Source organism: Chamaea fasciata, unplaced genomic scaffold (genome assembly GCF_029207755.1).
Source record: "Chamaea fasciata isolate MVZ Bird 193981 ecotype frontalis unplaced genomic scaffold, bChaFas1.0.hap1 SCAF_7, whole genome shotgun sequence".
Lineage (NCBI taxonomy): Eukaryota > Metazoa > Chordata > Aves > Passeriformes > Sylviidae > Chamaea > Chamaea fasciata.
Window position 1 is genome coordinate 27,518,472 of NW_027094092.1, and position 17,036 is coordinate 27,535,507.

Sequence of the window (17,036 nt, forward strand, 5' to 3'; positions counted from 1 at the left end):
TGCTCGTCTCTGGGACCTTCAAAACCTGAGAGTCACAGGTCTTGTCTTCCTGTGAAGCAGCGCACCCAACTTGCTGATAGGAAGCTTTCCGGCTTATTTGGGAGGAGCAGAGCCATGCCTCGGATGCTGGTGCCAGAGGCTGCGGGATGAGGGTCACTGAGCAGCACGGACGTCCGCTGCAGCGAACCGGGTGCCTTTTGCAGCCCCTGGCATGGAACAGAGCTCCCAAGCCGGGCGCGCAGGCTTTATTTTCGGTGTTTGCTGAGGCTGAGCATGGTCCATGCGGCTGGATAAGGCTCCTCGGAAAGGGTTAAAGCCCGCGGGGGGAGCAGCCGGAGCCCCGGCGCGGTCCCTCCCTATGGCGGGCGCAGCTGCGGCCCGGCCCGGCCAGCTGGCTGCGGGCCCTGCCCGCGGGAGGCGCCGGCCAAAATGCCGAGCGGCCCCGTGCCTGTGCCAGGTCAGAAACAGTCCAGCCCCGGCCCCGCTGCCCTTCCAGTCCGTGCGCTACAATGCGGGATGCTGCCCGTGTTCCCACGCGCAGCACGGATCCACAGAGCCCACCTGCCCTCTGGAGCGCCCCTCCACCCACCGCCGCCGCCGCCGCGGGCCCCTCCGCCCTGCCCGAGTCTTGCCCTCTGCCGGCAGCGGGCCGTGGCCTCGCGGAGCAGCAGCTCTGGCTGCCTCCAGCCACAGCACAGGAGCAGGACGCCCTTCCGAATTTTCCCCTTGTCGAGGAAAATCCCACAGTGCCTCCTTTGGACCCAAACGATCCCCAAAGAGCAAACTGCAGAATCCCAGATGCTTTCAGGAGAAATGATGCGTTGTATAAAGCATAATTTGATTTTTTTTTTTTTTTTAAATCCGGTGTGCCTTAATCCGCGTGGCATGAGGTTCACGAACCATGGCAAGAACCAGAAGCCCACAGTTCTGGGCTGTGAAGCTGTGCAGCATGTGGGGATAACCTGCACATGGATGGACATGAGAAATATTGTCGAGGATCCAAAAGGAAACAACTGCTCTGGAAATCCCAGTCCACACTACTCCACTTCCTACCCCACCCATCGAAGGTGCTGCTCAGGGCTAGCTGTCACCTACTATTTATGTAAGGATGGCTTCATTTAAGTCCCCAAAGATAGAGCGAGAGAGAAGATAGATGAGAGAGAGAAGCTCAGTTTAGTATCTCTGCTGACAGATAGCAATATCCAAGGAACAATGCCATTGCCCACAAGAGAGCTGTCCTCTGCCAGATTAGATGTTTCAGCATGTCTTCTGGGTCCCCAGACAGGAAGGCACTGGTACAACCCTAAATTCTGCCCACTAACATCCACCCTCTGTGTGGGGTGAATCCACAATTTCCTATTGCAAATACAGAGGGCAACTACACTGACACTTGTGGCTATAACCATAAATTCACATTAAAAGCCTTCAAGTAATAACATTGCTGTGTAAAGACAGCCTTTAAAAAGCTTGTTTCCAAAGCTTAGCGGCAGGATTAGGAGGTTGCTGGCTCTTAGCTGCGAGCTTTGCAGATGCTAGGGGCTGGCAAAGCAAAATCTGTATCACATGAAAAAAAAGTTGATCAGGTCTGGCTCTCTCCTGCCGTGAGATTACTTTTCTCACTACAAAGCATTTCTCCTCAGCAGTAAGTTCAAAGTATGTGTGGGCATGAAGATAGTGTATTGTTCACCAGCTCACTGTTCTGCTGAGCAGCCACGTCGCTTGTTCCCTGTCTCAGGTTATAAACAGTGCTGAGGAGCACAAAATTGCTCACAGCTTAAACTACGTAATCATGATAACCTAGCCTATCTTACCCTACTGTGAGCTCTACTTTAATAATCCTGCTTAATCATTAAACCACAATAAAAGCAAGTCAAGGAGTTTAAGGCAAGAGCCAAGCCAAGGTGTCTCAGAACACTGCTCCAAACTTGAACTGAGCAATCACCTAGAGACAGAGAATGCCACACAAAGGGATAGAAAAGTTGTTGTGCAAAGGGTCAGAAAGATGTAGCTGAAAATTTGTATCCACTGGGACTTGTGAAGCTGTGAGCTGCTCTTGCTAGTCGGGACTGCAGTAGTGCCCTATTTACATCCTTTTCCCAGGAGACCATCTTGTTATCTAGCACACACACTCCACTCAAGTCTTCTTGTTGATGTAGATGCTCTGACTAAACCCTTATTCCTGATGATTATCGAGTATAACAGCAGTTGTCGGTTATTTTTCAGAATGCTTTACCCCTCTACTGAAGGGTACAAAGACAGCGAATTCCTTGGACAGACCTATTCCTTGCCCATGATGCTGCATATTATGTTAAGGCAAACTCATTTTTTTCCAAGATCATTTCCTACAGAGGGTGAGGTTAGATTAAAAAAACCCCAAAAAACCAAAAAACAAACAAAAAAACCCCTCCACAACAACAACAACAACAACAACCAACAACAAAAACCCGAAAAGCAGGAAAGGAGAGACACACTGCTTCTGTCACTCTGCTGGGGACATTGAGAACAGAGTTAGGCCAAGGCCTGCCCATGGATGCATCCAGGGCTTGCACTGGTTCCAGGAGGATTTTTCTTGTGTGCACGAGTGCATGACAGACAGAACAGATTTGGTCCTCGTTGCTTTGACTTTTCCAGAATGCTCCATTTATTTGTGCATTTTAGGAAACAGACTGGTACAGTCAGTTGTTCTGTACCTGGGTTCCCCTTCTCCCACCCAAAACAGAATTAATTTTAGGCTAAAAGCATCACCCATGCCAGAAGATGAGAGAGCCAAATCCTTTCAAAGGCAAAGGACTTACCAAAACCACCAGGGTTTCACCTCAGTAGGTCTAAACAAAGAACTTCACCACAGTCTGTGACAATTTGGCTGAAGAGACAATGAGTCAGTTTTGTATTTTCAGACCAAAATAATTGTCTGGATGGGGGAACACTCTTGCCTCAGCTTCCTTGAAAGCGGGAATGAGAGGATTGGTATTGCTGAGATCATTCCAGAATTTGGGTTATGGTGCAGAAAAACTGATTCATGTTCTGCAGTGTGAAATGGGGTATATTTTGTCTTCATTGTCTCACTACCATCTCTTGTAGGATTTGACTGCAGCATGGAAGCATCCTGATATAACTTTACAGTGCATCATGTCGTTGTTACTGTAGTAACTTATTACTTGGACATCTTGTGTTATCTTTATTGCTGCAGTACCTGGCACAAATGTACCACTGTTTGTCCACACACACTGTTATTACTGCCTTATTCCCCAAACTAATTTACTGCAGCATCCTGTTGTGTCTTATTGCTGCATTATCAAAATGCTACTTTACTGCAGTGGCCTGTGTTACCTTATTGCTACATTTATTCTGGTATTATTATGTCAGCTTACTGCCACTTTTTATGGCTGCCCTGCTACCATTTTATTACAGTACTCTATGGGATCTTAGTGCTGAGTTATACTGAGACTACATTAATCCATTTGCTTCAGCCTAATGCTGTCTGCACTGGCTCGTCGAACCTTTCCTAGTGCTTGTCCTGCTGCTGTTTTGCCACAATAGCCATGAATGCTCTGGATACTCTATTATCCAAATAACAGTGCACAGCCATATTTCACAGCCATAGCCCTGTAAGTATGGGAAGTTTTGTAGCTAGCTTGCACAGCTTGGACATTGTAAAAGCTTTCCAGACTGTCTTTCCTTGAATTGATGCCATTTAGAACATTAACAGAGGTGGAAAGCTGATTTCCTAACTCATCTTCAGCATGATGAGGTAGTTGGAAGACACCGGACACTTACAACGCAGCAGATTACTGCTTGCAATGCTCAATGGGATACCATAGGGTGTACAAAAGTAGCATCACTTGGAATAAGCAAGGTCATTAAAATGTAATAATTCAAGGATGTTGTTCATGTGGAAATAGTTACATGTTAGTATCACCATATGTGAAGTAAAAGACATGTGAAGAACAGTTGATATGTATTCCCAGGAGGAGGCCTTGTCTACTCTCATGTTTGTTTTGGAGAAATTTAGTCAGGAAATGAGAAACAGAGCTTTCTTCCCTCCAGAGGATATGCAGCTCTGTCCGCTCAGCTAGCCATCGCTGAGCAGATTAGTTTGCACGAGTGTGCATTTAAATGGCAAGCTGTTCAGCATCCAGGCCCCCTGATGCATGCCCATATGCATACTCTCCATCTCTGTAAGAATTCCCTCCATGTGCTCAACTGTTCAAACATGGAATATTCCCCACAGGCAAAATACTGTGGCAGCCAACATGACCATCCTGCATGAATAAAGCTGAAAGACAAAGCAGAGTGCATTGCTCACAGGGCAGCAGCACATCCCCAGGTTGAAGTCTGGCATTTCTGCTGCCTGCACAGGCCATAACCCAAATTCCACCTGTCCCATCACCCGCCAGCATTCTCCAGTCCTGTCCACATGTGCCCCCATGCTGCAGGACATGAGGAGTACCTCCATGGAACTACCCCATCCTTCCCTCAGGAGACCTCTCCAGTGTCAGGAACTCACTGCAAAGCAGAGACCCACATGTACCACTTTACCATCCCTGCTCCTTGCTACACACCACTTTCATGTACATCTTGCCCAGGAATGCTCTGCAGACCAGTTTGAGGGTTCACAAGACAAACCTCCCATGGGAAATGCCTTGTGGCTGGGCAGCACTGGCAGTAGAGTAACTTGGAGTGTGAGCAGCTGTTGGCTTACAGAGCTCCAGTGATGCATGGTGCTGGTGGGTTTGTCAGAGATAAAAACACCATCTACAAGGCTCTGAGAAGAGACGACCTCTGCATTTTCCTAGGGATGTCCAAGGGGGTACATATGCATATGCATGAATGGACATGTGAACCTATTACACAAAGACCTGCTATTTCCCAAAGGGACCCTTTGGCTGGGTGAGTAACAGAGGACAAGACAGAGAGTCCTGCAAGGACAGCTAAATGACAATTTGGAGGGGACCAAATGTCGTCTTCAGAGTCAGGGGACCACAGGAATATCAGGGACATTCATGGTGGTTCTGCAGTCCTGGAACTCTGTTGTGTGTCATGTATATGTAGGATGAATTTGATCTGAAGGCCTCAGACAGTAGGCTGTTTAGGGTATAGGCATGTGTAAAGAACAAACATCATACTCAGTAGTCTACTGTACATTCATGCAGATCTATGGACCTTAGGTATAATTGATATTAGGACTTTTCTGCAGGAAAGAAAAGAGGTATCAGAATGAGAACTCTCATGGACAAAGAGGAAGGTACATTTTCTGACAGAAACTATGCTGTCATGTTTTTGTGCATACATAGGCCTTAGATATTAGAATAATACTTGACTCAGAAATGAATGTTGTTGATAGCCAGCTGTCTACTTTTGCCTAGGTAGGAATGCAGACTTGTAGCCATATAGCAGTTTCTACCACCTGTACAAAAAGCTAATTTGCCTTGGCATGAGTGAAGAAGACCAAGAAATGTCTAGTTTCATGTATACTTGAGATCTGAACTGCTTACAAAATATAGGAGATTTTGTGGTACTAAGTCAGCTGAGTCTCAAAATCCTTTTATATATAGATAGTATACTGTATGTGAATGCAGGCCATTTTCCTATCTGCAGCTAGTATATGTGGATTTCATAATAAAGTCACCTCAGTCCTGTCCTCATCCTAACCTCAATACCTCTAACAGCTTGAAACAAGCTACTGGGTCATCTTTTGCTCTTGCGTTCATGGGCTGGAGGTCAGATGAGTTTTAGTGGAAGCTCATTTCCTCCAGTGGTACAATTTCACTCTCAGAATGATGCTTCTCAGCAGGGTCAGTTATCTGAGCATGATATCACAGCTGGGTGTGCTACTGTTTAGGGAGGGTCACTTGGCACCCAGTGCCCTGCCCATTCATGCCCTGCTTCTGCTGGTCCCATCTCCATCAATTCCTTCCTCTTTGTAGGCTGAATTTTGACACCTGCCCACATCAGAGTTGCATTTCCCTGGACACATGTGAGTGGACTTTGGGCCTCTCCAATTGGAGAGCTGGAGTCTGGTTTGGTTTGCTTGGAGAAAACCTTGAACATCCGTCATTGATTAGGTATGCAAAATCTTAAATAAATAGAAAATTAAATAAAATATAAAGCAACTCACTTTAAAATACTGTGTATGTGTGTGTGTGCTTGTGCTTTGCACATCTCAAACATGACTTTTTGAGTATCAGGCAGAGTCTGATCACATTTGCACTACGTGCGCATGCAGAACAATTCCGCCGACGTCAGAGAATTTGCACCAGCGTCAGAGTCTGACTGAAGGGGACAGATCCTCAGGTGATGAAAACCAATCCTGCTTTCCTGACTTCAGCTGAGGATCTGGTCATCATGTCTGGACATGCTACATGCTATTGGAAGGACAATGAGTCAATGAGTGATGAACTTAAAGAGTGCCTTTTTTTTTTTTTTCATTGCTTTAAAGGAGGAGAAACATAGGAAAGAAAAACAAAGTTAAAGTCAGTGAATCTGCAGGAGAAATGCATTTGGGATTTTGTGAGAAGGAGAAGCAGCTTCCAGCAGATATTTTATTTGATCCAGACGGCCACATGAAAGGGAGGAAGTGAGATTGTGGTGCCATCTTATTACAGTCATGTTTGTGCCAGGGAGAAAAGAGATGTGGAAAAACACTGATCTTTCTCAGCTCTTCTTTCTCCAAGCTGTGGTTGGGTCTGTTTCCTTAAACAACAAGACAGCAAACCCTCGCCTTGTCGACCTCTTGTGTATGGTGAAGTGTGCTCCTCCAAACCTCAGTTGGAAACAAAATACCTGCACAGGGCTCAGGGTCCTTAAGGAGCTGTGCAGACAGGGAAGTGTTGGTATAAACTGTGAAGAGGTGCTCCACTGGCGTGTGGCTCTCCGCTTCCACTTGCTCAGGCTGTCTCCCCTGAAGGGACCTGCTTTCCCTGAAATGCCCCGTCCCCGGTAGTGGTCCCAGCTGTCTCTCCCGCGGGGCGGTTGGCTGGAGCTGTCAGGAGGACTGCATCAGGCCCGTGAGCCGCTTGCTTGCCAAAGACTTTCCCTGGAGGGAGGGACAAACAGAAGAGATCCAGAGGTGTAAGCGATGTCGTAGAATGGTTTCTCTGCGAGTGAGGGGCAGGGGCTTTCCCCCAGAGTGGGGCACGAGGCTCTCCCAACAAGGGAAGCAGGTGGGGTGAGCCAGCCTCTAGAATTTCATGTGCCTGCAGTTTTGCCCCAGGAAAGTCATTTGACAAGGAGGAGTTGTGCCTAATGATGTCCAGCAGCTATCACTCAAGGCTGTGCCCCGGGACCCTGTCTTGTGAAGGTATTTCCTTTCTCCAGTTTCATGGGAACTGGTGAAAGCAAAGCCCTGTCCTACACTCACTGCTACTTGTTCTGCCCAGTGCTGTCCTGCTGGTGCAGACCCCTGCCCAGCTTGGGGAGGGATGCACAGCCAAGGCTGCTGTGAAAACTGGGATGTCCCTCCCACAGTCTGTGAATCAGTATCAGCTGCACAGCATCCACCAGGAGTAGGTCTAGGAAACAAGTAATTTCAGAAACAGTTTAGCCTGTTCCTGCCCTGCTGTCACTCACCTTGGCACACTCCTTGGTCACTTGCCTCCTGGGCTGGTGCCTGTCCAGTCCTGCTTGCCCTCCCTGCCCTCTCTGTGCTCTTCTCCAAACCACCAGTGCAAAAGTGTGGCTGTGGCAACCCTGCTTATGCCCTGCTGTCATCTACAGGAGCTTTCCCACTGACTGGCAGGACCAAGGACTAGGAAGAAGGAAGGTCACTTGCACATCTGAACCCCTTCCCTAACTTAGACCATGCCGCACCTGCTTGCAGGAGTGAAGGACCTACAGGACCTATTGCAGGACCTACAGCCAGTGTTCTCCATTTGCAGACAGGGAATACTGATGGCTTTGCAATTACTGATATAACAGTGAAAAACTATCTCTGGTATTGCACCAGTTGCTGTATTTCTTTGGTGAGCTTTCCTCTTGCAAAACAATGTTTTTCTTAAAGGAAAAAAAAAAAAAAAAGTCTTGCTTGAAATAAACATTCAGGGAATACCAGAGAGCTGCAGAATACCTAGCAGCTCTTAAACAACCTCCTCTTCATTACTATATTTAGCCAAGATTTCCTTTGCAATAGGAACTCTTACTGATTGCTGTTTCAAAGAAAGAGCCACAAAAAGAGCAAGAGGATTATTCAGTGAAAATTATTAAATGCAAAATGTAGAAAAAAAAAGAAATGTAAAAATTAGCAGGCTATTTGAAATACATATTTTTAAACAAGTTAACACTCCAGAAAAAAAGAAACATTTCCCACCTCCCTTTGATTTCTAATCTCTTTCCATGTAGGGCTGTTCCAGGAGGATGTGGCTGTTCCAGGAGGATGTAGCTGTTCCCTACAGAAGCAGCATTTCATTACTGAAACGTGTGACTTTCACCAAATAATTTGTTTAGCTGCATGAGCACATGCAGTCTAATCTGTCCGTGTTCTGTATAGCAGCAGTTGGCTGCAGGAAACATTGTCATCAGGCCGATTGTCCTGCCTGGGAGGAGAGGCCCACAGCCATTGCTCTGTGCCTCACCCACAGGGCTCAGCATGGGAATGGCCAGCTCCATCACAGAGCTCTGCAAACACACCATTCAAGATATGCATGTTTGGGTGGGGTTTGTTTGGATTTTTGTAATTGTTTTTTTTCCTCCATTGTAAATCAAATTTTTGATTATTATTATTTTTAAATGCACTGTTGTAAAGCTTAGCCCAGTGCTACCCCAGGGGGTGGCCAAGTCTTCTGCAGCGCAACATGGCTTGGGGGGCTAAGACCAGGGCTGTCATTTTGCTGCTGTTGAGGAGAGTGAATGTTAAGGAATTATCAGTCCATGAATCCTATTTATAGGAAGAAGAAGGTAAAGATATGGATGTAAATTCCTGGAATAATTACCATGTCTGAGTTTATAAAAAAAAAACAAACCCCAAAAGTTATTTTCCACCAACATTTGGGTACTTCCTTAGGAAAAAAAACTTAACAAATAAGCCTTGGTTTATATAATGCCTATTCAGTCAGACTCTAACTAATCTGTGAAAGGCAGCTCCTCTTGTTATCTCCTCACAGGCAGGTGGCTTGGGGCTACGCCAGCTCCCTGCGTCAGGTTCCAGCAGGGCTGAGGAGCGAACACTGTTCCACATCCCGCCCCCCATTTCAGCATTCGTGTTCAAAGCAGGAAGAAGAAACGCCGGTACTGGGCCAGGATGAGGAGAGGGGACAGCTGCCCTGGAGAAGGTGGAGGGTTGGAAACGGAGCCAATGGCCACGGTTTGTGCAGAGCAAAACTTCGCTCACGGGTTTCCCAGTGGAAACTGCTTCTCGATGCGGGGAAAAGCAGTGGCCTCCATCTGCAGCTCCCCCGTCCCATGGGAAAGGCGTTACCCTGGGAACTGCAGCAAACTTCCCGCCTGCAGGCTGGGATGAGTCCCCAGTGCAAAGCCCGTCTGTCTGGGAGGAGAACTGTGCCAGGGAACGGCCTCACGCGCAGGGACATGCAAACAGATGGGTGCAAGAAGCTCTGTTTTAAGACAGCAAGAAGCAGACAGTAATGTTGGCTGCCTTGCTGTTGTGTTCACCTCTGTGCTAGGAGAGAAGGCAAAAGGATCCCTGAAATTGCGTAGAGGGATTAATGCTGTGACATTTTTGACTACAAGCAAAAGCACTGTAATGTTCAGCCCCCAACTGGAGGCATACTGATGTAGGGGATTTTGTTTTAACACAATGCAGGGCCAAGTGTCAGCCTCACAGCATGGGTCTGAGTGATATGGATATCTGCAGGCTGGAGTTGGGTGGGATGCAGGTGTTTGGTTTAGGATTCTCTCATCTTAGACATCCTCATTAAAATAAAAATAAAAGAGGATCAGGAAAAAACTGCATTTCATTAGGAAAACTGGTATCTCTTTCCTATTACTAAAATGAACAAGAAGGGAGTAAAACATTTTATAACAGGTGGAAAAGCTGGATGGGATCTGCAATCCACTTGCTGATATAAATCAACAGAACTCAGTCATCTTCACTGGAGTGCTGGTGATTTGCACCAGCTGAGGGGCTGGCCCATGATATTTCTGTTTCAGGTTTAGCCCTGCAGGGCTTCTAAGGCACAAAGCCTATCAGGAGACACAAAAGATTTGCATCAGCTGATTGAGAAAAGCCCAAGTGCAGCACACAGATGGCTCCTTTGGAATGGGGCAGCAGCTCACTCCACAGGAAGCCAGCACTCTCTCCAGGACCCCCAGCCAGTCCATCCAAACCTACCTGCCCCTGCTTGCCAAGAGGGTGTCCGTGGCCAAAGAGTCCAGGATGGCCACAGCATGCTTTAGTGTCATTGCTTAGTGTCCAGGAAAAAGGCATCTGGGTAACCAGGAGAGGGTGGCCTGTGTCCACCACCTGAGAGAGCAGACGTGTGATCCCACAACCCTTCCCTGAGGCTGGCATGGTGAGAGTGCCTGAGTCAGTTAGGTGAAAGGCTGCTCTGAGAAGCCTGAGGTGGCTGAAATAGTTCTTAATTGGGTACAACACATGCCAATAAAGTTCAGGTACACGAGGGCACGTTGGGTCTCATCTACCACATGGAATGGATGGAATTCCCATGGGGATATATCTGACAGAGCAAGGAGGTTTCAGATTATTATGATATGAAGGTGTGGCACAAACAACACCTAGTTTCTTTTAAAAGGTTCATCCAAAATAAAATATGTTTCCTTTCCATGCATCTATGTTTAGCAGTGGCTGTCTCTCCCTCTCCTTTCCCCACTGGACGACAATGTTAACAACAACTGCTGTATTTCCAGGAGAAATTTCATCTAAGCTACGCTGGCAGGGGATTTGGAAAGCGTACCATCTCAAGCTCAGCGCACTTCAGTGCCTCTTTTACTGTGCCACATGTATGTGCTGAATAACTTTAGGCAAGATTAGAGTGGATGTAAGGAGTAAACTTTTTATATGGGGTCTAAAGTCTATGAAGAAATCCCCAGTCCTCCAGTCCCAAAATATTTGTCACTACTAATTAGGGTTACAACAATTAAAAGCTCAGACTGTTGTCTCTCAAACAGCATAGCTCAAGCAGTAGGGCATACGTTGTATGACATGTGTGTCATCTTGGATGGAAGAAGACTTCCTTTTCTCTCATGTCCTGCAAGCAATTGAGCTGTTCCACAGTCGACAGGCAAGGATGATATGGAACTTCACTGCATCGGGTAGTGTCCAGTTCTCTCTATGCTGCTGAATGATTTTTGGTTTTTTTCCCCTTGAACACCCCCATGACAGAAGCCATTTCTGAAAGGAACTGTAAAACCTGAATTTGGCGTAACACAAGGAAAACATCAGGGAATTCTTAATGAACCTAATGAAACTGTCCTCTAGAACATGACTTCCAAGTATGTGGCCATCCTAACTGCTTGGCTACATATCCAGCAGAGGCTTGAACCTCAGCACTTGTGGACCATCAGGGCTCACTGAGGCCCAGTGAAATAAAGATTAACCTATAGGTCACAGGAGATGGTTAGCATCTTTAGTGGCTGAGCCTTTGTTGAGCAGCTACTAAGCTAAAGTATAAAATGCAAACAGCAATTATTTTAATGAAGAAAAATTCAGCAATTTAACCTAGGCAAGAAGCCAACTGAGAAGGAAAAAAGTGTGTCTGGGATTTGATGGAAAAAAGGGACAGCATTCCTTTCAAACCTCCTGTATAAGCCACTAGAGTTTCCATCTTGCTCCTTGCTTTTATCAGCCAAAACCAGCACTTGGCACAGTTGGGAAAGAAGCAAAGAGTGGGAACTTTTAAGAATATTTTTAAATGAAAAGTTTAGTTCTGTCCAGAACCCATGGCTTCACAGAGTGTTGATGTGCTCTGCCCAGCACAGCTCAATTCAGCATGCAGACATTCCCCAACCTCAGCATGCACAAGCCAGAGCTCCCATGCATGTTGCCAACAACTTACCTGAACACCTAGGCAGGATTTCTCCCATAAGGAGCTTTGTGGCTGCAGCAGTAGGAGAGAGGAGACATGGCAGCACAGACTCCTGTTTGCCATGTCAATACACACCAAAGTGCTTTCACGCTGGCTGCTCACCTCCACAATTTCCACCCACCAGCTTGGGGCTTTGTTTTCTACAGCTGTCCCCACTTCTTGCTTTCTACCCCTCATTTGTGCTCAGGGTTCTCCTTTTCCCAGTCTGCTGCCCAATCTGCTCCAGCCAGAGGCATCACCTTCCTGGAAGAGAAGTCAGCTTTTGGGGAGCACTGTTGTCCCGTCCCCCTTTGCAGAGAACTGGGGCTGGTCCGCATCTCAGTGGAAGTGAGATAATTCTCCTTCCATTGGCTTGAATCAGAGGTTTTTCACATCATCATAGGCACTGCTCAGTTTTCCTTTTAGCTAACATACTACAAGAAATTTGGCAGTGGGCAGACAACATCCTGCAACCAAATTTTACTTCTGAAGAGACTGCCGTGGCCCTAGCACTGCCAGCACTGGTTTTCAATGTTATATTACAATGCAGATCTTGGGGAAGCTTTCTTTTTTGTGACATTTAAAAAATATTAATTTTATTAGATTTTTTCATTAAGATACACATTGTCAACATAAGATAAATGTAACATAAATTAATGAAGTTAAATAAGAAACTGAATTAAAAACATAAACAATACTGGAAAATAACATAGTTCAACACCAAATAAACACAGACACATAAACCATGAACATAAGTAACATAAATTAACACACAAAATGTGGTGGACAATACCACCAATTAGACACTGACACAAACTGAAAACAGGAGCTGCAAAGTCACTTCAGAGGGTAAGGTGGGGCCAGATGCTCCCAGCATGCAGAATGCTCACCTGTTCTTGCCAGCACCGTCTCATGAGTTACCCAAATTCCTGCAGAGTGGGCCCCACTCCTCTTCTAAGCATTGACTGACAAGATACCTGAGCTTCTTGCCATTCCTGCCCATCACAGTGAAGCTCGACAACCATGGCTTATGTTCCCACATTTGATACTGCTTTTTTGCTCTTCTAGCTCATTTCTTTTATGAGAACAGTTCAGAGCTTCAGCCCAATTAAAACCAGTATCATCTATTCCCATTTTAAGCTGTGAGGATTTCTTACACTTCCTAAATGAGGCATTGCACTTTGCTTGGAGAAATACCAGTACACCACTGCGTATTGCACAAACTAGGATCTGTGTATTCACCCACTCCTAGCACAGCTTTGTAATAGCTGCAGACCTCCTCTACCATCCCACTAGCACCACAAGTAAGATCCTCTTCTTTTGTGGTGCAGTCTGGGCTCCTTGTAGCTGAGAGTGAACCAGTTTTGGCCATTAGTTGAAGCTGTCTATGGACTGCAAATTCAAGACGTGTTCTCCCTTTGACAAAAACCCAGGAAGACAGAGGAGCAGATGGATCACTGCAGCCAGTACACAGTGGAGTAGCAGATTGTTTTTTTCAAGCCACCTCAGCAATGACCTAACTGAATGTTGCTGGTTTGGCTCTTGGGCAGGGTGTGATTCTGTGCAAAGGACTCAGCTTGTTTGACAGCCTTCAGCACCACTGGGAACCAGGGATGTAAATGTCTTGTACAGAGGAAAATGGATGCACCACTGAAATATCAAATCTCTCTGGAGTATCAAAATAAACTTGGATGAAATCACAGCAAGGAGTAAGCACACCCTCCATCCCAAACACCTTGCTAAGGTCATGGTTTAGTATCTGCAGCTAGACCTGTCTGTAGTGAGAAGGTACCAGCTTTTATCTTCAAGGGTTTGTGTATGGCTCAAATAAAATACAGCAAATTAATAGTGGGTGTGTTTGAACTCTGTATAGTGCTTTTCTATCCAGAAGGGTCCCCAAGTGCTTTCACAAATAGTATGCACAAAGATCACTCACCCACTTTGTCCTCACAGCAGCCAAAGGAAGAGTGCACACGCAGCCTAATCTGTCTGTGTTCTGTCATCCTGTGCCAGCAGCAGTACACAGCAGTGCTTTTAGGAAGTGAAGGATAACTCATCGACTAGAAACAATGAATACTTACCCCTTAAAGGAGCCCCAGGATACAGAGCAGACTGTGTAGCATACAGGTGACACATGCAACTTACCCCTACCACACCGGGTATGGTACCACGATGACACCAAGAGCAGATGTGGCGCATTCCCACCTGCAGCAGCGAGTCAGTGCATGCGCTGTGCAGGCCATGCATGTGGCCCTCTGCAGCCCCAGCTGTGGACACTGGCTGGCTGTCACACCAAGGGAACAATCACATGGCAGGGTGCAAACACGGGTTGCAGACCCTTTGTGTTTTGGGTACGTTCTGACGCTTCCCATCACCTAAGTAATATAAGTTCCTTTAGTCAGTACAAGCCAGTGTAATGACTGGAGTAGTGAACACATTTTCTTTTGAAGTAAAATACCTTCCAAAGACAAAGATAACCCTTTCCCCAGACGTCTTTTCTTGGTGCCAAATCTAAAAAACTTTGGAATCCATTCCTGTATCCCTTCCCTTCTTGCTGTCTGTTCCGATAGCCACTTCACCAGCATCTCAGTGTATCATCTTTTTATACTTTCCACTTTTTCAACCACTATTCTCTACCAATAATGGCTTAAACTTTTGTCATTACTGCAGATTGTAAATACTTTCCATATCCTCAAATGCTGTAATCTATTTATGCAAGCTGGTAAGCCTGAGAAAGTGAAAAAGTGGGAAAGGTGGTAAATATATGACAGCTTTATGAGATTATCAAGGAACCAGTTAAAAAGATGACATCAGGCAGCAATTCTTTCTCCAGCCTTACACCTTCTTCACTGCTTTCATGGTTACTATTTATAATACATCACAGTGACACAGCTGTGCAAAACGTCACACAGTTCACCTGAGAAAGATAAGATTCCATCAACACATTTTACATGTGTGACACCACACTCATGAATTAAGAATAGAACTGAGTTTGACTTGGACTCGGATCCAACAGTACACAAGCCAAGAAAACATAAAAACCAGCATGAGTAGCAGTGCCCAAGGGATGAAGCTCAGGGTCAGGAAGATGGGGAAGCAGCAGCAGGAAAAAACAATAGTGACAACATGGAGCTGAGAGACAGCTGAGAACATCGAGGAAGGGACAGGCAATCAGGGTAGAAACTAAAGCTTTCATAGCTGTATAATGCAAGAGAGCAGATACATATGGAACTGAAATAAAACATGCAACTGTGGATTTCTCTGGGCACTGAACTGGGATGCATTTATGTCCTGAGACAAGAATTGTTCAACACAAAATTACCAAAATATACCAGAAAACTAAAGCAAAGGAAATGCTACCATGATTATGTCAGCTTGCATCACTGCAAGGAGGAGAAGGGCATTTTAGGCTCCAGACAGAAGGTATCTTGGGCGCTAAGCATGATAAATACATTGAATACAAGATCTCCAGTCATTCTTGTTTCTGGAAAAGTTATCCCTGCATGAGAAACCTAGGTGGAGCACAGACTCCGCAGCCATTAAGGATGTCACGTGGGACTTTGCCTACAATGCTTCTGGGTGAGAATACAAAACCACTAGACTGGTGCTGCTAACACACGGCTGACAACAGCTCCTGCTTCCCAGCTTCTCCTTCTGCCTATGTTATGGTTAATGAAGCTGGGCCAGTCTGTCGATTCAGTTATTAACCTGTGCCTGGGAACTGAGACAATCTTTAGTCTTCATTGACATGCTGTACAAAATGTTCCATCCAAAATGTCCAGGATTCTTTGAAGAAGGGTCATTTGAAAACCTTCATTCTTACGTCCCTTATCTACAGTCTACTTCCTACACAGCTCAAGCACAGACCATCTCATCCTTCACCTTATTTTCTTTCAACACTGTTTTTAATTTACGCAAGAGATTCTTCATCTTCTTCAGGTAAAGACCTTTTCCAGTCCAGGAACATAATGAGGAACAGTGTCCCAATATCCATCAGTTCAGACAGAATTTGTAAAAATTCTGCCTAAAGAATAGATTGCTGCTCTGGTCACTCTCTTGTCCTTTAAAGCACAGAGACTGAGAACTCTTATCCTTTCAAAAGTGGTACATGTGGGTGTGCCTTTTGTTCTTAAAAGAAATATCATCTGGGAATGAAGTCCAGAGGTCTCGGCACTGAGTCACCACCTGGACACTGAGTCAGAAATTTTAACACCTGTTTTTTTCCAGGGAAAATCTGGAATACAGCCATTTTAGGAAAGTTTGAATTCAAGTTTGGGTATCATGGCTCAGGCTTATCTAAGTTACCTGCTGAGACTGCTATCCATAGGTTTAATCTCTGCTACTGCTGAAGAATCCATTGCTGCTTTTAGAGATAATGCTCAAGATGCAACAAAGGACCCCCCTCCTATTTCCTCCCTTATTAAATGCAAATGGCTACCAGCACAAGTTAGGCAGAGACTTGGTGGCTTCCTTTGTGAGACAAAAAGCAGCAGTAGCTCCCCTAAATGTACTCATTAAAATATATTTTCCTTCTACACTTGGCCCTGAAGGATCATCTCGGCTTATGAGAACTAAGCTTCTGTCTATCTGATTATTAAATAATTTCTAAACAGACGGGAAACTACAGTGGTTTAAACAGCTAGGCTGAGACTGCAGGGCTAAAAATAGTATAGCAGGCTCCTTTTAATTAGTAAGATGATGAAATATGACAGAAGAGAGAGATGCAGATATATGGATCTGTGTGTATGTGTGTCTTTAAAATTAAGTTATTACCTCAATACTGGATATTATTTATAACATATATGATACATGGTGTCTGATTTTTATGATGCCATTTATCTTCACTTGGGAGAGAAGACAGGCTAACTCTGCTTTCATAATGTCAATCCTTGTTGTATTCCAAAGGAAAATTGTAATAAGATAAACCTGCCACCATGTGCAGTGCCATCCTTTTTTAAATGAGGTGGATTAGTAAGTGCTCCAAAGCAATAGACTGTCAGCTCTGCAACTCTGTGATATCGACTGTTCCCTAGGGCACCCTGGAGAGCATGGAAGAGC

General features: G+C 45.5%; 1 protein-coding gene across 1 annotated transcript in view; it reads right to left on the minus strand.

The window, feature by feature from the left end:
* Positions 1–2,649: 2,649 nt before the first annotated feature.
* Positions 2,650–17,036, minus strand: part of RGS6 (regulator of G protein signaling 6) — a 265,768-nt gene continuing 251,381 nt past the window's right edge. The window contains exon 17 of the mRNA XM_066188182.1: positions 2,650–7,036. Within this exon, the coding sequence (XP_066044279.1) occupies positions 6,986–7,036 (51 nt within the window). The 3' untranslated portion in view covers positions 2,650–6,985. The remainder of the gene's footprint in view (positions 7,037–17,036) is intronic.